This window comes from Clavelina lepadiformis, chromosome 1, assembly GCF_947623445.1.
Source record: "Clavelina lepadiformis chromosome 1, kaClaLepa1.1, whole genome shotgun sequence".
Classification (NCBI taxonomy): domain Eukaryota; kingdom Metazoa; phylum Chordata; class Ascidiacea; order Aplousobranchia; family Clavelinidae; genus Clavelina; species Clavelina lepadiformis.
Window position 1 is genome coordinate 27826244 of NC_135240.1, and position 18209 is coordinate 27844452.

Here is an 18209-nt window from a genome sequence, read left to right on the forward strand (position 1 = left end):
TCCACTAGGCCTAGATGACTACAAAGTAAAATCGAAGTTAACTAGGAATGATAGTAGGGTAGGCCTAAGCCAGTGGTTCCCAACCGGGGTGCCGCAAGTTATTGCGCACTAATCACTAGTCCAGGAAAACGGTTGCGTAAATTATTTTTATTTAATGCAGAAACTTTTTAGTTTGACTGTGGGTGCCGCCAAATCTTTTGGTTGTTTGCAGGGTGCCATAAGCCAAAAAAGGTTGAGAACCACTGGTCTAAGCTATAGCCTAATCTTTGGTTGATTGGAGCAGACATTAATTTTGTTGACTTGGTATCAAATGCAGTTAGTTTTCTGAGTTAATTGAAACAAGACCATTCATAGATAGTGGAACTGCAAAGTGTGGCAGATTTATCTATGTGCACGACGAATTTTCTACCTTCAAGCCGATTTGTAATAAATAACAAAACAAATCTGGTTCTTTGAACGCCAATTTATAATAAAAAAACAAAGAATTGAGGCTTCGATGCGCGCCAAAAATTCGTGTCTTAGTACCTATTCATATTCATACATATACTCAATGCCTACTTTCCAGTCTGGGGTAATAGATAAGAAATTGTGTTATAATAATTCCTCAATTCTCAATCCCGATATAGGCTATGAGTGCAAAAGTAAAAGAGACGCCCAAAATATTTTCTTTTTTGTATTTGATGTATTGTGTTGGCTAATAGCCTGTTGTGTATAATATAATAATGTTGTGTATAATATACTGCTAATAGTTTGTCTTTTGATCATATGTCTCAGGCTTCACGTATTATAAACAGATTATGTAGTGAAAAACTTCAAGCTGTTATAGCCTATATGCCTTCTATAAAGATTTCTGAGGAGATTAAAAGTGACTGGAGATTTTTTATGAATTAAGCTTCTCGCAAAGAATGAGATTCCGTACAAAAGTGTTCAATATTGATTGTATTCATCACTTTACAAGTATGTCATCCACTTAGGTTTGAATTTATTCAAACTAATGTTTTCTTATATAACAATGACGATCGTGTGCTGATCACAGTATTTCATGGTACATGTCATTGCATGACTAGACTTAATTTTTGTGTATTGTTTAAGTAGATAACACTAAATATTACAAATGAACACACAGTCTTCCTTTTCAATTTAGTAAAAAGCTGGAGAAAAAGTTTGGCCCACTTGTTGCCAAAATCATTTATAATTTGAAGCATACAGAGTGACTATTTTACCGCAAGTTGTTGTTCAAGTCACGCAGCTTATTGTTAAAGATAAGTGGTTAGATTAAGAAAATGGATACCCAAAAAGTCAATTTAAGCTAATTAGGGTTTAATTGAAGTTAGATTTAGATTAGATGAACAATTTAGGTTAGGTTTAGATAATATGTCATAACTTAAAACATACGTTTTTTTCCAGTGAATTAATTAATTCCAGTGAATTAATTAATTGGGTTACAAATTGAATCTGTTTAGAATTCAAGCTTTTTACCATCATTTTGAAAACATGTAAAATTAGAAAGCAAAATTTGGTCATTAAACTTGATCCAAATTTCCCTCAACCAACTTTTTCATCTGTTTGAGCCAAATCAGTTGTTGCAAACAAATTGTGCTGAGTGTGACTATGCAACGTCAGCGGCGTGAGCATTGAGCAGTGTTTCTACGTTCATGAAACATTTCTTTTTTTTTGTTCTAGATGTCGTGAATACAATCAACAAGTTGTTGAAGAAGTGCACCTTGCGTCTAACTCCGGACAAACTTTATTTCATTCTTCCAGACCAGGTTTCTAATGGGGGAGTCAGCATGTGGTGTGAACTGAAACAAGTAAACAACGTTGTTCAATTACTTAAATTTGACACTTAATATATGACTCGACTCTGCATTAATATAACTTCGACTCTGCATGGATGTGACTTTACTATGCATTTGATACTAAACACAGGCAAATTTCTTTGACGAGTATCAAATGGACGGAGTGAGCAGTGAACACAATGAAATCTACATGGAGATTATCGCTGAGAATATCGTTAGAGCTTTGAAGTCTGCTCATAACGCAAAGTCGATGAAGATAAAGTTGACAAAGAAGCAAACTCCGTGTCTCACGGTGGAGATTGAACTGGTGAGTCTAAGAACCAAGTCATCAAACTCGAGTCACAAGTCAAGTCATTTACCAATTTAGACACAAGTTGAGTTTTTTCTGGAAGAAGTGACTTGAGTCAAGTCAATTGGTTTGTACATAAGAAAGACAAAATCTTTTTATGTTAATACTGAAATCTACTCAACAAAGACCGAATCGAGCCGAGTTATTGCAAAAAACTGACTCAAGTCATTACGACACTGTTAGGAACATCTTTTGAACTATGATGAAACTCAAGAGATGATTTACATAGTAACAAAATTAACTTCTACGCAGCCTTCACTAAACAGCAGTTCCCGTTTGGTCACCCACGACATTCCAGTGTCAGTGATCCCTCGAAGATTGTGGGACGAGTACCAAGAACCTACTATGCCCGAGTTTCATGTCAGCATCTGCATGCCACCACTGAAAACTGTGAGGTTTTTATGCAGAAATATTATTTTAAGATCACAATTTCAATTGATCTGTAGTCTTCTTGTATGCTATAATTTTTACTGACCTTAAGTGCATTAAATATGCAAGAAAATTGGCGATACTTGGACAGCTTTTCAGCTAGAAAGTTTCATTTATTGCAATCATTATTTGTGAATCTTTTCAATGAAATTCTTGTTTGCTTTTTGACTATTTCTTTAGTTGAAAAATATCGCTGAGAGGATGAAAAACCTTAGCACGTATTTAACGCTATCGGCCAATCAGGAAGGAGATATGGTAATGAAGGTGGAAACAGAACTTGTTACCGTGGCAACAAGGTTCTCCAAACTGATTTAACTTCCAGGTGGATCTGAATTTATTGGAAAATATTTTTCAATGTTTTTCTTTTCAAAGATTTCAAAACCTTGAGCTTCCACCTTTTAAAGATGATGACATCGCATCACAAGCTCCTTCCAAATTATGGCCACCGACTGAAATGGCAAGCGCCCGTGTTGACATCAGGAAGTTTTTGCAATTTTTAGCCGGGCAACAAATCAACCCTTTTAAAGTTATCTGTAGTAAGTTTCAAGTTAGGGGATTTTTCCTTTCTATTAAGATATTTGTGGAAATTATGAAATGTTTTTTCACCAGACATAGTAAATCAGTCGGCAATTCATTTTTTCCTCATCCATGACGACATCTCACTGCAATATTTCATTCCAGCTGCATCGGTTTGATCCGGTCATGCAAGGCTGGCTTCACTGCTCAGCTCTACAAACTTTTTATGCTTTTGTTTCATTGTTTTGTTATTTTCTAGTAAACGTAGCAAAACAACAGCATCGTGTCTTTCTTAAAGTTGCAACCATGTCAGACGATTCAAATTAAGTTATAACCCAAGTCAAGATAATGCCAGTAACTTCACACTTCATTTCATCTTGTTGTTACTTTCTCTCAGATATGTATCGTTTATTGTGCGAATATCCATTTGTTACATAAAGGTCAAACTTGTTGCCCTCTTATCAATTTTAAGGTGACTTGAGTCATTACAGCAATGGTCTTACTAACATAAAACCCGTAGCAAAAGTCTTCAGTGAAGTGATTAGCATTGGTTAGATTAATCTTTTTAATTCCCTCGAAAGCCTTGATCTAGTCTGCAATTGACTCTCCAGACTTTCACTTTCACTCTCCATAGTATGGTTGCTCAACATGAACACGATGTGAATATTGCAAAAAACTTGAAAACAACTGTGTAGAAAAATCAAAACACTGAATAAATGGACAAAATATTGGAGAGTAGGATTTTTAGATAGTAGAACAAAGCAGGATTTTTACATGTTTCATGTTGGTTAAACCAAGAAAACAACTGCAATATGGCTGATAACGAAAATGTTTATGAAGGAAATGCGATGTCCTCATTTCTTGAAGTCATGCAAGTTCACTTTGACAGATGTGTTTCGGAAACACAAATAAGATAGAAAAGTGTCAGTTTTAGGAATGCATTCAAAGAGCGAAGGAGGTCTTGCCTTCTCAGATTGACCTTGGTTGGATTTCTTTTCACTCGATCTTTGCTTGCTCTGTCGAGGTAAGTCCATATTCTCACTTTCACTGGTGCTGGCACGAACTGCTCGCATTGGTTTGTTTGTCCGCGTCCACCTTCTACGACTTTTGCCGCGAGTAGTTTCCTTGACATTCCACTCACAAGTGTTTACCTTCTGTCTGTGCATTTTCACTGGACTGTTACTACGTGTTCTCGGTGGAGAAGCGTTGCAAGCAAACTTGCGCTGTGCTCTTAACCTTGTCGAGATTGAACTACTTTCTGGATCAGAACTGTCAATTTTGGAAGATGTACCGTTGGTGTCCGCATTGTTTGGGAAAAGTGTTTTTCTTGATGTTTTCTCCTGGCTGTTGCTACCGGATGATGATTGATCAGTGCTCTTTGTCTCGTCATCTTTGGAGTTGCTTTGACATCTAGTGCTCTTTGTCTCTTCATCATCTGGATCATGCATCCCAGCTTCTTCAAGCAACTTCGACTGCAGTCTGGTAAGACGAAGCCCAAATGAATCCTCTGGCCGTGGCACACTCGACTCAGATTCATTTTTTCTTTTTTGAATTATTTCCTTCTCTGAATCACTGTCACTATCTGTCAACACATCAGTCAATTTTTCATCACATGCTTCTCGAGTCTTATCCAAGAATTCCGATTCGTCAGTGTTCGGAGTGTTTTCTTTTCTCAATTTTTTGTGAGGGGAGTCTTTATCATGAAGAGAGCGCAGGAGAGCTTTTTGCAGTTGTGTTTCTTCCACCCAGTGAAGGTGATCTTCACCATAATCAACTTTTTTGCGAGATCGTTTTGGTCTTTGGCTGGACATAGTGACTTCTCCAAAAACATTTAATGTAATACTATTGCTCGAAATCTGTAAATCATGGAAGAGTATAGCAAGAGCCTGCAGTACATGCAATTACACTTATTCTATTGAATAAAAATAGCAAGCTGCACTGTTAGGTTATATACTAAGCTTATATTTGCAGTTGTGGTAGAGTTGGAAGGAACGCCTTTTCATGATGTCTACATAGACACCTACATAAAGAGCACATATCTGTGCCGGAATGCAGAGTATGGCAGCTTTCGCTGAGATCTCGGGAATGCAGATGAAAAATTCTGGTGTGCACGGAAACATGATTGTGATCTGTGATGATCCCCCACCACTGACCATTCAAGCCCCAGTTACACAATTAGCCTGCAAGCTTGTATGCGTGCATTTTCAGGGTCTAGTATACTGTATGAGGATGCCTTTGCATACTAGACCCCAGCTACTCAGATTGTGACGTCACCTGGTTGTGAACTTGTATACTACAGCCCATTTTCCTATCCTAGCATATTGCTGTGCTATTTCAGGATTTTTTCATTTATTTTTTTACAGTCATGTCAGAACTTTTCACTCAGAACTACTTGCTACACTTTGTTATGTATGTTTCTGGGTAATAAATATTGTTGGGAACATTCTTAACTCGTTTTATTCTGATTTAACCATTTTGCAAGTACAACAGAATGATAGGCTACATTTGTTTTCCTTTTAAACCTAAATTAAAAATTGTAATATCCTACGACCTTCGAGAAAGTTTGTTTCGCAGCTAGTAAGCCAATTCACCGATGCAAAATTGCCCTTTCCTTGCAAATTTTTCTACCCGCAGGGCGCAGACTAGTGCTACATTATAAACTCCATGTTGTCGTGGCGTTAGAATTATTAACACAATTAGGCCCTATCTGTCGCAATGACGAGAAACTTCACAACTCATCAGACTTAATGCAACCAATATCTATAGGCTACTCTACATGAATAATTACGTCTTGTCTTAACCCCTTGTAACGGCCTATTTTTTACAAATCTTGAAAAGGAGTTTTAGTCCATGTTACAAACTGAGTAACTTGCAGCCATTTGACGGCGGGACAATGATAAAGAGACAAAGCGCCAACATCCGTGATTGTGTTGTGATGCAATGCGCCAGCAAGTGGATATGGGTGCTGGATGACGATGTCACAACGGTCACATGCCAGTAGGCAACAGCTTGTGACATAACAATTACGATTAAACGTCATACCAACGTAGTGGCGAAAAATACTGTATAACGTTACATGTATTTGAAAATAATTACCCCATCCCAGTACAACGCAACATCGCTGCCGGTAAGGCCTGAGTACGGCTGAACCGCTTGTTGCCAGTAACTTGCCTGAGTTACTGGTATCGGTTGATTCTGCTCAGCTTTCCACTAAAGGGAGTAAGAAACTCTGCGGCTTGTGATTGTGGTGCGGGGCACCACACTAGCACCACAACTATCCTTTCTTATGACCAGATTGTTTCATCGAACGTGTTCCTCATGGAACACGTGATTTTGATGACAGTGTGGCGGCAAGCGACACGATTGGACATTTCGTTTCAAGTTCTCGTTTTCTTCCTTAATTTACATTTCTTCGTTGATTACTATTTTATATACCATTGCGTTTTCAACTTTATTTAGTACTGTAATGAAATGATTGTTTATCGTTCCTTAGCCTGTAAGGACGACCACTTCAATTACAAAGTTTGTCTGCAGAATTGTTGTCTGTCCTCGATGATAAATGAGTCTCAGGTCGTTGTTTCGCTTCTCTTAATCTTAGAATCAATTGTACACCATGACAACTGTATAAACTGGTTATATTGTTTCTTGTTTAAACGATTACATTAAATAAGACATTGGGACAGCTACATAATAAAGTCGACCACTTTCTAGGGTTAACTTCGTAGACTGTAACGCATTGAACAACTATGAATAACAACACACGCAAAGCAGGCATGCACGACATTTTTGTCACGACTTAATACGATAAGCAGAGAGGAATCGATTACGTAACGCAATGCTTTGCTTTGCCGATTTCCGTAAACAAGAATTCTATGCAGCATTCGATTTGCAAGCAATTTTATAATATCATCACAGTACCTTGCTTCACATTACGTTGAATTGTTTGCAAAAAATTTTTATCAGATTTTATTCGTTAGCCAACATGCTTCAAGAAGAAATAACTTAGTTGTCTTTTCCAAGAAGAAGACGCAATTTTGTTAGGAATCAGATGAAGCCTCATTATCGTGTTCAGAAAACCAGATCGGCCGCAACACCATGTCCCAGTAACCTCTTTACTGCCCCGAGATCTAGCTCGGTCAGTCAGGTGGCAGAGGAACTGCCTAGTACTTGTACAAATACAAAATCAATTAAACATCATCAAACAATTGGAAAATCTATCGATTTACTGGTACTGCATTACACTGTACAGTACACGCCAACCATTACGGCATATAGGCAGAATGGCACAAAAGGTGGTGACGTACAGTCGCATAATAGGTTCTTTAATGCTATACTTTTTGTGAAATAACGCACCAGTTTTGTTTTATTTCGATGTTTACTGTTGACAAAATAGGCGCGAAGTTGTCAGTCGACATCATTCTGTTTTTCTGGCGGCTGCCTACAGCACTAGTATTGCAGTAACCTGGTTTTGCAAGCAAAAACAGTGACACCTGTCAGTTGTTATCAAATATACCGGTATCTAATTTTACATATTGGACTTCAAAGATCGCGAAATGGTTGATTGCTCTTTCGATGAACTGGATTTGGACGACTCAGACGTAAGTTAGTTGCTGAGAGTAAAAAAACATCAGTAGTTTAGTTATTGTCGATGGCTTCCGAGCATTTTACACATCTTCCAACACATTGAAATAGAAGCAACAAAATTCTAATCGCTGGAATCTTTAACGAATGGCCTTCAAAGTCTTGTAGTGGGTCTAGGCTATTGCTGACGCTACATGTATGGCACCTGTAGGGTATAGACTCATTAAACCTGTAAGTGTAAGACGTGATTCATTAAATTGCACGCCGAACTTTTTTATCTCCACACCTATTTATAATTACTAAACAAAGAAGAGTTGCCTGTTTGAATGTCAATTTGTAATAAATAAACAAAGATTTAAGGCTTTACTGCACGCCAGAACGATAAAATTTGCGTCTTTTTACGCACTTTGTCTTGTCGAAATCTGGCGTACTTTTCAGTCGGGCTGACTGACTTAAATTTCAGCTCAGCATTGTCATCATTTTAATGAGCCCCAATGTGTTGGGCAGTGGTGTAATAAGTCAAATTCATATTTGCAAGCATAGAACTGTTTGTTAAGATCACTTCTCTTGCGAACAGTTCAACAACTCTTGTGGTAATTAATATACAGGGATGGCTTCTTTCGGAGCAAAGTGGCATAAAAAGATTCCAGCATTTGTGGAATTTGTTGATTCGGAGCAATTTGTATGCAAGTGCTCTGCTATCTCTCATTGAAGAAAAGCAACGAAAACAGAAGCGAAAATATAAAAAGAAACTGAAAGTAAATACATTAATTACAGCATTTTCAATTTAAAATGACAAGAAATTACAGTATGAAATTTTCTTGGGCTTCTCTGTGTATAATTTTATCACTTTTGCGAGTAGTAATCACCAGTTATTTAACGTCATCCTGCTTAAGGTTGTGTTAACAACCAAACTTATTATATACAGTCGACTCCGCTTAATTTGGACACTTTGGTTCCGCTCACTTTTGGCCGAATTAAGCGGAGAAACGGCTTTGTCCGAATTAAGCGGAAAATCGATTGTTCATTTCATGGTCATGCGTAAAGGCAAACAACGCATTTAAAATACTGTAGTGTTGCGTAATAAATGAATTGCAGCTGTGCTATACTGCAGTAATTGGCACTGATCGCATAAAACGCACAAGAGTACGAGTAAATGAGTACGCATAAAACGCACATTCTGAGCCGCTTCCTCTCTGTCTTTAAACCTCGTCCACGAAGCATAGTCTCTTCACGTTGTTCACGCAGATTTGCATCATTTTTCTGCCAATCTTGCAAAGTACGTTTTGATATCCCCACCAACGCAACTAACTGCCGAACTGTCAAGGAAGCGTCGTCATTTTTTTCTTCGTTTACTTTAGTGAGCAATTTCACTTTTTCTTCTAAACTTTTCTGTACCATTCTGTTCTACAAGATGGACGCAATTGTACCGAAGTAAAAGCGACTATGAAGCTGGCACGGCCTTATATGAATTCATTGTCGATTGTTACCGCATCAATCGTCATTGTTTCACCATAATCACTCATAATGCAACTGCATCTTGTGTTAAAACCAACCAAGTACTGTTTATTGTTTCATAACCTAACGATGTAACGATAGGAATTGCGAACCTGTGTCCGAATTAAGCGGAGAATTGTCCGAATTAACAGGAGTTTTTTACGTTCAATTTTTACTTTTGTTCCATTCCCGAGCATTTTGGCCGAATAAAGCGGTTGTCCGGGTTATCCGGTGTCCGAATTAAGCGGATTCGACTGTACAAAGCTTATCAAAGGTTTCAATTATCACTAAATTACAGAGAACGCTAGCAGCCAAAAATGAGGCCAACAGAACACGAAGTGATGGAACAATAAGTGATGAAGCACAGGTACAAAGTGTTGTTCGAGCATTGGTTGAAAGAGTTATCAAAAACGTTGATGGAAACCACGCCGTACATGAGCAGCCTTCAGTAAACACTTGTCATGCGTCAGAAACTGCAGATTATTCGGTAGAAACGAAAGTTGAAGTGCAAGCCACCCAACAACCAAATGAATCTAATCCAGAGACAGTTGCTTCTGATGACAATTCTGACTCTGATGTAGATGAACAAAATATTTCTTTCGCAGAAAGCAGTTTCATTGCTGACAGTGGCCTTGGAACTTCCGACATTTTTATGGCTGAAAGCAGTGTAAGTTCTAGTAATTCGCAAAGTGGAAGTGTTGCTGAGTCGCAGACAATGTCACTGCAGAATGACAACAACATCGCTGAGCTATGTTCCGAGGCGGAGTATTTGAGATCACTTCGATTGAGGCGTGGATTGTGCAGCTCACCAAAACCTCCTGAAGTTAAAGAAGAAGTTGTTATTGAGGAAGACATGAAAATTGAACTTCTTTCACCTGAACAAAAGAATATCAACACATTGACTTCTCAGAAAACTGGACCATTCCAGGATCCAAATATACTTCCATCATCTCAGCTAGATAAAATCCCATCGCAAACATCTTCCAAAGAAGATGGACCTACAGAACATGATGCTTCTGACACACATTCCACTACTGCAGAGCCCACACTTGAATCATCTGCACCAAGTTCACCTGAAAAGAAAACCTGTCATAAACCAAATTCTGACTCCTGCACACTTTTACGTTCCAATGAAACTGAAGACTTGTCACTGGGAATTTTGAAGAATCACCTGGAAAAATGTCTTTACCAGCCAAATAGGGGTGAGATGGTTGCTCTTGTAAAAGACTGCTGTCTAAAAAGCATTCCAATGGAATTATGTTGGTTAATAAAGAATGGTCCGTGCTTAATATGTTTGTTTTCTCTCAAGATTGTTGCTTGTTGACATTTGATACGTGTTTTGCAGTGTTATGTCCTATTTGTAATGCTTTGGTTGGTATAAAAACAATCAACAAACATCTTGACATTTGCACTGGTAGTGACCAAAGAAGAAGTGCTCTTAGAAGGAGGTATTTTATGGTCGTCATGTGCAATGTGCAACTTTGTGTTTGTATAATACTTGTTGATTATAGTAAGCGTCTTTTATTGTGACTTAAAATTTATTTTTATTAAGTAACACTAAGGCGTAATAAAAAGTTTTAATTATTTAGAGCCGGCCCTGAAAAGGACAACACTGTAAGAGGAAAAATTCGTAGAAAGTCACTTCCCATATCTGATGTGGAAGAAAAGGAAGTAGACATCCACGAAGCGAATTCCTCCAACGAAAGTCCCTCTTTAATCAAGAACTTTTCTTCAGTATGTCAGACCTTATTCTAGTTATCATTCATATAAGTCATTCATATACATATTATTCATATAGACTGTTATTATTCCATAAAAATGGACAGACATGTGTTGAACATTTATGCATCGTGTTAAATTGGTGATTTCACATTTTTGCAGAACAAGACTCCGCTTCAAGAAACTTCACAAAAACAAGTTGTAGCCAGTGATTGTTTTCAAGCAACAGGTATTGTAAAGCTGTAAGATGGCAAGATTATTAAAATGTGTTTGGAGCAATATGTTATATGAATTGCAGAAGCAGCAACTGTATTGCAATGTAACGACACGCAAACAAATTTGGAAGGAAGTGTTTCTATGAATGACTGCACAGAAATAAAAGGTAGGAGTGATAAATAGCTGTAATTTGTAAAGTGTTATAATTAATATGATTGTTCCGATCATGTATGACTGTTGTTATTATCTTTTTAGTACAGAAGAAGTCAGCTGTTAAATTAGAGGACAACAATCAGCTCATAGATAGCAACCATCATCAAGTACAAGAAATAAAAGACAACCAAGAAAAAGAAGACCAACGTATTGGAGGTCTCTGCATTGAGATGAAAGCTGGATCTAGAAATACATTCAAGACAAACGCTTAAGCAACTGTTGGATGTTGCTTGTGGCACTTTTGCATATTTTTCTTGTATTTGTAGATGAAGGAAAATCTGAGGTCGAAGTAGAGAACCAAAATGTCAATACAAAAGATACCAGTCATGGAAATAAGATTCCGGATTTTGTGGAGAGCGATAATGATGAGGACACTGTAGTATCCGGGATGCCGACTGGCATGGAAAGCATCAAGTCTGCTCTGGTGAAAGCTGTCACAGGAAATGAAGGGTTAAATGAGTTCATGGCACAGGCAGCCGCTTCTGCTAAAATAGCTGCTGCAGAGGAATTAGAAAAAATGAATAGTTCCTCACAAAGTGGTGCGGTAAAAATGAAGGACAGGTCTAAAACTGTTGCATCACGTCATGTTGATGATTTTGAGACATCAGAGAGCGAACCTGAACAAGAAGAAACACAGGACATCGCCTCCCATGCACCGGTTCGGAGATCAATAAGAAGCACAAGATCCAAGATTTCATACCGTGAGATGAACTCATCTGAGGATGACGGAACGACTGAGCAAGAGGTGAATTGGCAAAACCATTTTAACTTTGCTGCTTTATAACCAGCACTGGTGGAACGCAGCTGTCTTTTCATTTTCAAGGTGAAAGTGAAAAAGAGGAAAAAAGAGACGTCGATGAAGAAGAAGAACAATGATTCAGATGAAGGTAAATTTAAACGACTTTGCCTAAATTGTTATATTTGCATTATCTGGCCATTGTCACTTATATGTAGATGGTGAACACATTGTAGAATTCTGACAATCATGCAGTTAAAAGGATGTACGAGTGATAAACAACAGTATAGTACTACAGTTTTAAATGATTTGCTTGTAGATTATGAACTTTCAGGAGATAACGGTGCTTGTTTAAAGACTGACAATGCAGAATCTGGTTCAGATGACAATGAGGTGACAATTTTAAACCAAGTTTATGTCTTTCTGTACCAGTGTTTCAGCTTACATTTACTCACTTGCACCTTTCACATGTACATTCAATCGGGTATATACACATTCATTCATGTACAGTAGACCTTACCTCATATGCTGAACCTTATTTGTTTATTTAAAAACACTTTGACAAGGAGGCTGGATCGGGTGATATTGATGTTGACGAACTTCTATCAAGGAAATTTTACAACCCCGATGTTGACAATCTACCGAGCTTGATCACGAAGCAAAATGGAGTGAGGTGAGTTGGCCTTGTCTCTCGCCTTCATCTACCACGTTTTCTTTCATCAAACACCGTGTTAAATACTTGCAGTTACCTGAATGGACAAGTTCTCGACCCTGCACAGCCTAAATATTTAACTGGCGGAGTTTTAAGAGAATACCAAATAACTGGCTATCAGTGGCTCAAGGTACTTTTCACTGTCTGATGCCGCTTTTAGCTCTCTTCCATTTTGTTGTGGAACATAATTTAGTGAATAGAGTTAATTCTTCGGTTTAGCATCACCATCACTTCTACTTTAAAAGAATAACGTTTATAATGAATGAAATACGAAAGGGAATCTTATGCTTGCATTTAATCCATGTGAACTTGCTTGGTGATGGGTAGAAGCTCTAATTGCTTATTATCATTGCAGATATTGTTTGAGTATGGGGAAAGTGGAATCCTTGCAGATGAAATGGGCTTGGGTAAGACGATACAAAGCATTGCCATCATATGCAAGTTGATACAAGTCAAAGTTAAAGGGCCCTTTCTCGTTTGTACACCCACCTCTACTATCGGCAACTGGTTTGCTGAATTCAAGAGATTTGCTCCTAAAGTATTTGATTTCGCCATTTTCCTTGAACTTGTTTTAGAAAATACATTATGATATAACATATTTCATTGAATAATTTTTCGTCTTAATTTAGACACTTGGCACATTTACCACCCTCATTTGTATTGTAGCATAGCTCATATCCTTTTGCTTGACTTAACAACATAAATGGTGTCAAATTCAGGCATTGTTACATCATAATTATTATCCTCACTGTGTGTCAGGTTGCCGTGCTCTTGTATCATGGGACGGCCTCAGAACGTGTTCATCTGCTGCAGTGTTTGTTGGAACAGACAGAGCTTGGACAAAGACTTGTTGTTATAACTTCATACGAGATTCTCATGAGAGACAGAGTCTTCTTAGAGGTGCTCTTCTAGCTGCTGGTTGCAATTATTCCTCCACAGTGTATATTTTTGGTGATATTTGTGTAGTATTAGAACCAAGCTTTTAAAACCTATGTATATCTTTAAATTTGCCATGGAAATCTCATTTATCTTCATGAATGAGGGCGTGTCTACGATAACAATACCTATAATTTCAAACTTTGTTGTGTGAATATTTACTATTTAGTCCTACACTTGGTCCTATCTCATACTGGACGAAGGACATCGATTGAAAAGTTTAAACAGCAAGATTCTGAAATACATCAAGCGGCTTTCGGTATGTCCATTACAGCCTAATCCATTATTCATCTTTTAACATGTGATATGTTTTTGCTATTATTTATAATGTCATGTGTAAGCTTCACCATGAAGAAGGATGTGTGTTGGATATAGCCCTGATAGATAGAAATTTTTACAAATGTGTTCAGACTTGCTCCAAGTTGATGCTCACTGGAACGCCGTTGCAAAATAATCTGATGGAGTTGTGGTCTCTCTTGAACTTCCTTCTTCCCGAAGTATTTGATGACGCTGGAGCGTAAGTGCAAAGTAATTGATTGTGTTGTAATTTTGTTTGCTCAACACATTTTCTCTATTGAATTAATGTTTGGAAAACCTCACAATGCTTTTATCTAAGTGATGTTTATTGGTGGTTCTCCAAAGAAATGTCTGTTTTTGAATGTTGCTCCAGTTACTATTTCCCTTTAGCTTTAGCGGCTGGTTTGATGTTGAAGCAATTCAAAACAATGAAAAAGTTCTGGCCATCTTGCATCAGGTGAGCACTGATCATAACCAGCAATACACTTGCAAGATTATCCGTCACATAATGACAATTACAAAGCAGCTATAAATGAATAATGAATTAGCACAAAATAACAACGACAATTACTCTTTCACCAACATCACCTCTGACAAAGGTGTTCTTGGGTAATTCTTACTTTGTTTTAGATCCTAACCCCATTCCTACTTCGCCGGGTAAAGTCTGATGTGGAAATGAAGATTCCCCCAAAGCGAGAAATCCTCGTTATGGCGCCGATGGCCTCGCTGCAGGATAAATTCTATCGTGCCACCGTCGATCGATCGATAATGCAGTTGGTCAAGTACAAGGAGGTTGGTGGTTTTACTCGTGCCATATATTGTGAGGCCGGTGCAGTTTTACTTTGCTTCTCAGTGAGCTGCATTATTAACAAAATTATGGTATAAAGCACTTTTCCTCAAAGTTATTCACCCATACAAAACCCAACACCACCAAAGTAACTTTATAAACGTTAGTGACTTGATATCATTAGCGTTTATTCATATTCTAGTATTACAAAGCAACTCCAGGTGTAACAAGTCCTGACTTACTTGCGAATTGTGACAAGTCTAGACAGACAGTTGCCACCAGAAGCAAACAGAAAGGTCAGACAAAAGTTCCTGAAAGATTGAAATAGACTTTTCCAACTTCATTTCATTGCAAGCCGAGTTGTTACATTGTGTAGTGGCAGTGTGTTTGTCCAAGTAACTTATTTATTACAACTAACCTGACACTAAACGTAACAATTGTAACAAACACTACAATTTACTATTTTATTTCTATGGTAGAATATTTGAAAGAGAAGTACAACGTTGAGATTGACGATTTTGTCGTGAACGTTACTTTAAACAACATGATGATGCAATTAAGAAAATGCTGCAACCATCCATATCTAATTCGATATCCTCTTCAGCCCAACACAGATCAGCTCAAGGTACTTGTCAAACCTTCGCAGATTTCCTGATATCAAGCGAAGAATATTCGTTTAGTTTTTGTGTCTTAGATTGATGAGGATTTAGTGCTATCCTGTGGAAAGATGATGCTGTTGGACCGTATGTTGCCTCGTTTGAAGGAGCAAAATCATAAGGTTCCATTCAATTCGTACTGTTAAAATTAGAATGAGTTTTCGTTTAATCCATAACTTTACACAATGTCGTGAGATTTGCATTATATTAATGAAGACACAATTATACATGTTCTGTGCAGGCGTGTTAAAGTGTCAAACTATGCAGTTCTTCTTGACTTTGAGCGTGAGATATAAGTTAGTAGTTTCTTGGTGTTAAAGAAAGTTATTTAAGACCATTTTAAGTCTTTGACCGCAACTTGTATCGGTGGCATATAAAGCATTGTGCATTCAGATGTCTGTAAAACGTTGCTTTAATTAAGTTAATTGCAGTTGCCAGTAAAGAATAGTTTGTTGCATGGGACTTTTCTGATTAGGAGAATTATTGAGGTCAATACCATCATAACACAATTGGGTAAAATCCAATTCATCATGGTTCCCTTGCAAAACAGCAGCAGTAGTTTTCTATGTTTATTAAAAGTTTCGGAGGGTATTGCATTTTTGCAAAGGTGTATGAACCTGAACAGCCAGTTAGCCTTTACGGTCAAATATGAACTAAAAAAATCTGACATTGTGACTTCAGGCGTTAAAATTGTGGAGCACAAATGTTGGACACTTCGGTATGTTTAACCCAGGTAACACATGGTCATAACTCAGTAAAGTTTTTGGATGCTCGTTGTGCTTATTTCACGCGTTGTTACTTAAGTCTGTGCTGAAGTTGAAACTGTTTTAAATTGATTTTCCAGGTCTTGTTATTCAGCCAAATGACATCACTGCTGGATGTTCTTGAAGATTATTGCGGTCTTCGTCACTATTCGTTTGTCAGGTTTGATGGGTCAACAAAGTGTGATGAAAGACATCAACATGTAAGATGATTTATGCAACTGGGTTCACTTGTTTTGAAGTTAGCACAGTGTTGAGAACAATAAGATATATGATGTCAAACATAATCCACACCGTCGTGTTCTTTAGCCTATGTACCGTGCATATTGTCGAATCATAACATGTATTTCAGTCATTGATATTTCAAAATTCACCAGATAGAGAAGTTTAATTCTGATCCCGAGCTTTTCCTTTTCCTCCTATCAACACGGGCTGGAGGACTTGGCATCAACTTGACCGGAGCAGATACCGTCATCATCTTTGACTCTGACTGGGTAATTTATGGCAGATAATTTGACGCCAAATACAGGATTGAGTTTGAAATGACTTCGCAGTATCATGGCCGCTGTTATCTTTCCGCTGAAGCTCGAGCAACAAATAATTTTAAACTTCTGTTGCTCCAACACCTGTTTGTTTCCACCAGAACCCTCAGAACGACCTCCAGGCCCAGGATCGATGCCACAGGATTGGTCAGGAGCGTCCGGTGGTTGTTTATAGGCTGGTTACCATGGGAACGATAGACCAGCAGATTGTGGAGCGAGCTACGAGGAAGAGAGAGTTGGAGAGGATGGTCATGCACGAGGTGGAATATATTTATGATGCGATTGTCAGTTTAACTTTTCCTCGCTTTTATTAAGTCGTTAATTTGTGATGGGAAATATCTTAACAATTATTTTTGGTAAAAGTGTTTAAGCCAATCAATTCTGAAGCATCTTTGCCCATAATTACTTCTGTCTAAAAGTAGTTAAAAGGTAAGTTATTCCGTGTGTTATTAAATACCGACCATGCAGAGCAAATTCAAAGGGGATCTCGAAAAGGACTTGGACAACTGCAAGTCGATCAATCCTGAAGAACTTCTAAATTTGCTCGAATCCAACGCAGTGGACGGGTACGAATTGTGTCTTCAGATAAAATGCATTGATATATCATTATAAATTGACCACATCACTCCCAGTATAGTGAAAGCAGATGATAAAATATGCTATTGCTTGATGTTAAGTGTGGCAGAGAACAAGGAAAGTGTGATTAGCGACGAAGTTTTAACTTCCTTGCTTGACCGTTCCGACATGAAGTGGGCGATGGAAGCCAACCATGAGGTGAATGAACCTGCGGTGAGTGACCCTATGAAGCCCACCTCGCCTGTCAGTGACGGGATCGGAAAGGCGACTTTCAAAGTTATTGAAGAGAGTAATGTTGAAAATCAAGTTCTTATCTGATCAATTCCCATTCTACTTCTATGATTTTCTGATTTATTTTTAAGTTTTTGTTTTAAAAGCAACAACGCCTTTGACGCTGGAAAATGATGTTGTTGTTTTTATTTTTTTTCTTCTCTAACTTCTTAAAATTTGTTTAGTTTTACTTGTGTTGTTCGGGCACTTGAAGAGGTTTATGTTTTGTGTTTTTAATTTTTTTACAGAGAACTTTATTACGTTTTTACTGTTGTTTTTTTAGATTTTATAGAAATTATAATAAATGTTCAAAGATTAAAATTAAAAGTTGCATTCTGTCAGGCCACTCCGTTTGTAAAAGTTTCGATTGTCACACATTTTTGATTTTGTTTTTTAATATAGCAGTGCCCGAATTTAGAACTGTCCACCGGGTCCACTGAACAGGAGCAATCGTCGTTATTGCCATGCCCGAGGGTATTACAACCGTGCTAACAAGCTAAGCGTAAAGTCCACTTGCGGGGAACCCCGTAACGTCTCAGCTTAATAATGAACAATCCAAACAGGTCAATTGCTACACGCACTCAGCCATGTACAATTGTGAAGGGTACTCGCTTGTA

General features: G+C 37.8%; 3 protein-coding genes across 4 annotated transcripts; 2 read left to right on the forward strand and 1 right to left on the reverse strand.

Annotated features, from left to right (window-relative positions):
• Positions 1 to 100: 100 nt before the first annotated feature.
• On the forward strand, positions 101 to 3371 carry LOC143465227 (checkpoint protein HUS1-like). The gene is made up of 7 exons (XM_076963454.1): positions 101 to 957; positions 1684 to 1811; positions 1930 to 2106; positions 2401 to 2538; positions 2758 to 2873; positions 2950 to 3113; positions 3187 to 3371. The coding sequence occupies exons 1-7, from the start codon at positions 906 to 908 to the stop codon at positions 3270 to 3272; spliced, it is 861 nt and encodes a 286-aa protein (XP_076819569.1). The 5' UTR covers positions 101 to 905; the 3' UTR covers positions 3273 to 3371.
• A 356-nt stretch (positions 3372 to 3727) lies between these two features.
• On the reverse strand, positions 3728 to 5889 carry LOC143465147 (uncharacterized). Its single transcript, XM_076963350.1, has one exon. It carries the CDS (start codon positions 4902 to 4904, stop codon positions 3948 to 3950), a length of 957 nt encoding a protein of 318 aa, XP_076819465.1. The 5' UTR covers positions 4905 to 5889; the 3' UTR covers positions 3728 to 3947.
• A 294-nt stretch (positions 5890 to 6183) lies between these two features.
• LOC143464888 (uncharacterized) lies at positions 6184 to 17932 on the forward strand. 2 transcript variants are annotated; one of them, XM_076963047.1, is made up of 27 exons: positions 6184 to 7691; positions 8283 to 8432; positions 9470 to 10373; positions 10517 to 10619; positions 10761 to 10905; positions 11053 to 11119; positions 11189 to 11272; positions 11362 to 11475; positions 11586 to 12064; positions 12143 to 12206; positions 12375 to 12448; positions 12625 to 12728; positions 12801 to 12897; positions 13123 to 13305; positions 13527 to 13667; positions 13873 to 13962; positions 14114 to 14220; positions 14391 to 14457; positions 14631 to 14792; positions 14990 to 15083; positions 15267 to 15412; positions 15482 to 15565; positions 16288 to 16407; positions 16582 to 16698; positions 16848 to 17006; positions 17215 to 17312; positions 17424 to 17932. In XM_076963047.1, exons 1-27 carry the CDS (start codon positions 7647 to 7649, stop codon positions 17638 to 17640), a joined length of 4215 nt encoding a protein of 1404 aa, XP_076819162.1. In that variant the 5' UTR covers positions 6184 to 7646; the 3' UTR covers positions 17641 to 17932. The 2 variants fall into 2 exon arrangements, with proteins under 2 accessions (XP_076819162.1, XP_076819083.1); XM_076962968.1 differs by having other exon boundaries at positions 6185 to 7691; positions 12622 to 12728.
• The last annotated feature ends 277 nt before the right edge of the window (positions 17933 to 18209 follow it).